This window comes from Drosophila hydei, unplaced genomic scaffold (genome assembly GCF_003285905.1).
Source record: "Drosophila hydei strain 15085-1641.00,03,60 unplaced genomic scaffold, DhydRS2 tig00000237-arrow-arrow-pilon, whole genome shotgun sequence".
Lineage (NCBI taxonomy): Eukaryota > Metazoa > Arthropoda > Insecta > Diptera > Drosophilidae > Drosophila > Drosophila hydei.
Window position 1 is genome coordinate 842,501 of NW_022045691.1, and position 5,000 is coordinate 847,500.

At 38.5% G+C, this 5,000-nt stretch overlaps 2 protein-coding genes across 5 annotated transcripts in view; both read left to right on the forward strand.

The window, feature by feature from the left end:
* The window catches only part of LOC111593508, a 132,403-nt gene extending 128,202 nt beyond the window's left edge, over positions 1–4,201 (forward strand). For 3 of the 4 annotated variants that reach the window (XM_023306295.2, XM_030223586.1, XM_030223588.1), the window contains exons 15-17: positions 1–106; positions 2,719–2,931; positions 3,588–4,201. The exon at positions 1–106 is cut by the window's left edge and continues 201 nt beyond it. In XM_023306295.2, coding sequence (XP_023162063.1) covers positions 1–106; positions 2,719–2,931; positions 3,588–4,186 — 918 coding nt within the window. In that variant the 3' untranslated portion in view covers positions 4,187–4,201. The remainder of the gene's footprint in view (positions 107–2,718; positions 2,932–3,587) is intronic. The other variant, XM_030223587.1, reaches the window with a different exon arrangement.
* LOC111593513 (AT-rich binding protein-like) lies at positions 4,201–4,696 on the forward strand. The gene has a single exon (XM_023306301.2). The coding sequence runs from the start codon at positions 4,394–4,396 to the stop codon at positions 4,694–4,696; it is 303 nt and encodes a 100-aa protein (XP_023162069.1). The 5' UTR covers positions 4,201–4,393.
* The last annotated feature ends 304 nt before the right edge of the window (positions 4,697–5,000 follow it).

Here is a 5,000-nt window from a genome sequence, read left to right on the forward strand (position 1 = left end):
CTTGGCACGATCACCGCTGGCTGGGGCCGATCCATACGCAACAAGAATACGAATCAGCTGAATCCGGACGATAAAAAGAAATGGATATCATCAACAGATTGTTCGAGTAAGAGTTTTCATATAATGCAATGCAACAATATCGATGCGTGTCCTTTTTTTTCTCTTTCTCTCTTTCTCTTTGTCTCTCTCTCTCTCTCTTTCTCTCTCACACATTCTATGCGCTCTCTTTTGTAAACATACCTGATTTTCCGTATATATAATACACACACACACACACACGTAAATTTATACTAACTACTAACTAACGTCTTGGCTGCGCTCCTACGTAACACTACGTAACCTCGTAACCTCGTAACTGCCTGTTTTTCCCGTAATATATATACTTGCTACTACCAACTTGGCTACCAACAACTCTTCTACTACAATAAAACAACGCAAATAACGCACGTCGCACGCCTTAACCTCTCAAACTTACGTACTCTATACCTGATATATATACATACTATATATATATATATATATATGTATATATCATATATAATATATGATATATATATATAAATTTGATTGATATGGAAATATTATATGATGCGTGATCTGTTTATATGTAAATTGTGTCTACCGTATTTTGGGGGCACTCTGCTGCCGTTATCGTTATCGTTATCGTTATCGTTCTTGCCCATCTTCCAACTCCTCAACAACAACAATAAAATCTTTACTTTTTTCGTTTTCCTCTGTTGTTTTGATTTCATATTTGCTATTTGATAATTGGCATTCCTTGCCTTCAATACCCTGGACGCCACCTGCTGCCTTATGCATACTCGCCTCTCTCAATAACACCATCAAATATAATTGGCCCTCCAATCGGACTTGTGTATCATAATCATATTGTATCGACGTTGATGTTTCCTTCTCAATATTTTCCAACACTATCCACTGTCTGACTCCTTGCTATATCTGAAAACTAAATTTAAATAATAAAATATTGCACCAAATTCAATTTCCTATGCACCTGTTTTTCGCAACTCTTATGCAACTTCTATAAAATACTTATGCAACTCTTAAACATTATCAATACGACTCTTGCATAATAACTCTTCTACAACAACCACTCAACACATATACAACAATCGTGCAACACTCATGCAACACTTATACGACCCAATAAAACATTTCTACGCCATTTGTACAACTCTTATACAACACTGAACACTGTCACAACTCTTATACAACATTGAAAACTGTTATAAAAACTATACAATACGTATACTTACTTATTAAACACTTATGCAACACTTACAACAACTTAAACAACACTTGCCACTCTTATACAACACTTATACTAACTTATACTTATTAAACTCTTGTAAATGACCTATACAACAATTACACAACATTCATATACCTGTATATAATATTTGTAAATAACTTATACAACTCTTATACAACATTGTATATATTACCTATATATAACACTTATAAACAACAATTATACAACACTTATACACCACATTCATATACCTGTATATAATATTTGTAAATAACTTATACAACTCTTATACAACATTGTATATATTACCTATATATAACACTTATATACAACAATTATACAACACTTATACACCACATTCATATACCTGTATATAATATTTGTAAATAACTTATATATTACATATATACAACACTTAAATACAACAATTATTCAACACTTATACACAACATTCATATACCTGTATATAATATATGTAAATAACTTATACAACTCTTATACAACATTGTAAATATTATCTATATAACACTTATATACAACACTTATACAACACTTATTTTACACTTACAACAACTTATACAACACTTATACAACACTTATATTACACTTATAACAACTTATACAACACTTATATTACACTTACAACAATTTATATTACACTTACAACAACTTATACAACACTTATATTACACTTACAACTTATACAACACTTATACAACACCAATACATAAACCTCTTATACAACCTCATATACAACGCTCATCCTACACCCATTTGCCGCCACAATACTCAACACACTTGCCATTTTTCAACTCTCCATACTCACCACCATCGAAAATTCGAACACACTCAAAACTTACCAATTCGCAACATTTTTTCAAAATTAATATTTATCAAATATTTGCCTGATATTCGAACTAACTAAAAAAATTCACATAATTCATCACACTGCAACTATTGCTCTTTCTCTCTCTCTCTCTCTCTCTCTCTCTCTCTCTCTCTCTCTCTTTCTGTTTCTATACAATCTTGTTCCATATTTAAAATTGATTTATATAAAAAAAAACAACAAAATTTTCATCAAATTAATGAAACAACATTCGAAATTCTTGTCATTTTTTCATCAAACGCGCCTGCCCAACCGCCAATCTCCCTTCCTTCTCTCTCGCTCTCGCTCTTTCTCCATTTATCTCTCTCTCCCACTTGATTTCTTAACAATCGTGCGAATTATCCAACGACCCGCAATTAATATTATTTCGCACTTAAATTTTATTTATATTTCATTTTGATTTTGATTTTCATTTTGTTCAAATTATGTCGCGTCCGCAAAAAAAAAAACAAAAAAATCTTAAAAAATACCAAAACCACCAAAAAAAAAACGAAAAACCAAAATACCGTAATACCAAAAAAAAACCAAACCGAACAAAAAAACCAACTTGAAAACCTGGCAGACAGAGATAGCAAAGACAAGGACAAGGACAAGCCGGGCAGCAATCAATTGGCCGTGCCACGCCTCTCCGTTTGCGCCGACGCCCAAAAGGTGGACCGGGCCAAGCTGGCCCAAACGGAATTCAACATCATCGAATTCGATCCAGATACGTTTCGAGTGCTACTCGACTATCTGCATACGGGCACCTGTCCCTTGACCTGTGTCTCCATACCAGGTAAGCAAAAACCACGTGTGAAACAGTTGGAATTGAAACAAATGTAGACGTGCTTCTACAGCACTGGTATTGTTCCAGTGAAGGCTAGTGAGTGAAATGTTAAGATATAACTTAATTTTAGCAAAATTAAAGTGTCTATTTGAGAAACAGTTGGCATTGAAACAGAACTTGACTTTTTGCTTGGAACAAATCTTTGAGAGACCTTAAATGTTTTTGACGATCTGTATTAAGTCAGATTGCAAAAAATGTTGAGCTATAAATTATAATAGGAACGATGGGAAAGAAACATAGAGAGGGAAGATTGTAATTGAAGCATTAAAAAGATACGTAGAGAGCTTTTCCTATGTTCCTTAGAAAAAAATATGCAAAACAGTTTCTCCTTTATTTGTATCTTTGTTGCCTTCTAATGGGAACAATGAAAAAGGAACACTGCAGGCAGGAAGCAGATACAGCTTATATATCTATGCTTAACTTCCCTGCAATGTTATTAGTACCTAATGGGAACGATGGAAAAGGCACATAGAAGAATAAAACACGCATGCAATGCTATAATATAATAGGAACGATGGAACAGGAATAAAAAAATGAAGATGAACGATGGGAAAAAAACATAGCTTCCACAACAAATTTATTTGAATTTCTTTATTTCCTTTCAGGTTTACTGTGCGCCGCAGAACACTACGATTTGCCGGAGCTGCTGCAGGCGTGCTTCCATCATTGCAAGCAGTTCCTGCGCATCGAGGTCGTCTGTCCGATGCTCATATCGTTGGAGAACTACTACTGGCGCTACACATCCGCCTCAGAGCTGGTCAACATGATATTGTCGTTCGTGGAGAGCAAGGCCCATTCCTTGTTCAAGTGCCCGGAATTCCTCAATCTGTCCGAGTCGATGGTGCAGATGATAATGTGCCGTGAGCTGCAAACGCCGGAGATACGCAAATTTGAGGCGATGCTCGCCTGGGCCCAGCACAAGGTGGCCAAACTGAAGAACCATCCCAACAAGGATACGCAGTTCGAGTTCGAGTGCATTATGGAGCGTTTGACACGTGATTTGAACCTGTGCCGCATATCGCCCAGCGAACTGCTCACCGTTGTGCTGCCATCGAAGTCGATGAAGAACGAACGGATCATGGAGACGCTAATGGTGCAGGTGAATCTCGGCACCTATCGCATGCCCGAGCTGGATGCGTACCGTCAGCAGTTGCGACAGCAAGAGTCTGCCGAGGCCAACGTGCAAGTCCATCGGGGTGGATGAGACAGTAAGAATGTGAGTTTCGATTTGGATCAACAGCCGCTGGCGCTCGCCCTAACCACTGCCGCAACCACCGCGGACACCGACTACAAAACCACCGGACTGTTAACGCCAATTGCTGCTAGTAGTGGCGGCGGCGGTGGCGGAGGCATCATAACCAGTTCGATTGCGAGCGGCATTACCCTACAATTGGATGCGCGCGCCTATGCGATGGCCTCCGTTGCCGTCGCCCTTGAACATCAGCAGCAACTGCAGCAACAGAAACAGCATCACCAGCAACAACAGCAACTACAGCAACTACACCAGCAGCTGCAGCAAACGCCTCGCGACGCCACCGACGATGAGGTGGAGCTGTATGCCAGCTTCGATATGGCGCCCAGCACCAGTCGCGTCGCCGCCCAAATGCAAGCGGCCAAGGAGGCCAGGCGCAAGCGTTGGGCCGCCGACGGTGCCAGCGGCAGCAGCGACGGTGGCTGCGCCAGTGGCAGCAGCGGCAGCGGTCGGCGTTACTAAACAAACAAAACACGATCCAACAAAAAAAAATTATTAAAAAATGAAAAAAAAAAAAGTTAAAAAAAGAAAAAGACAAAAAAAGCACAGCGAGCACAGACGAACTTTGGCAAGCCGAAGTTGCAATACTCTTGCAGCTGATAAGAAAACTAATCAAAATATATTATCAACCAATATAACATATACATATATCAATCCCTAGCGTTCCGCTCCCACGTGTTCCTTCTAGTAAATATGCTTCAGTTAAGAAGTTTCTTTTTGTAGTAAAGGCTTCAAAGAGCTCTCAAATCCGTGACCTTTGTACATA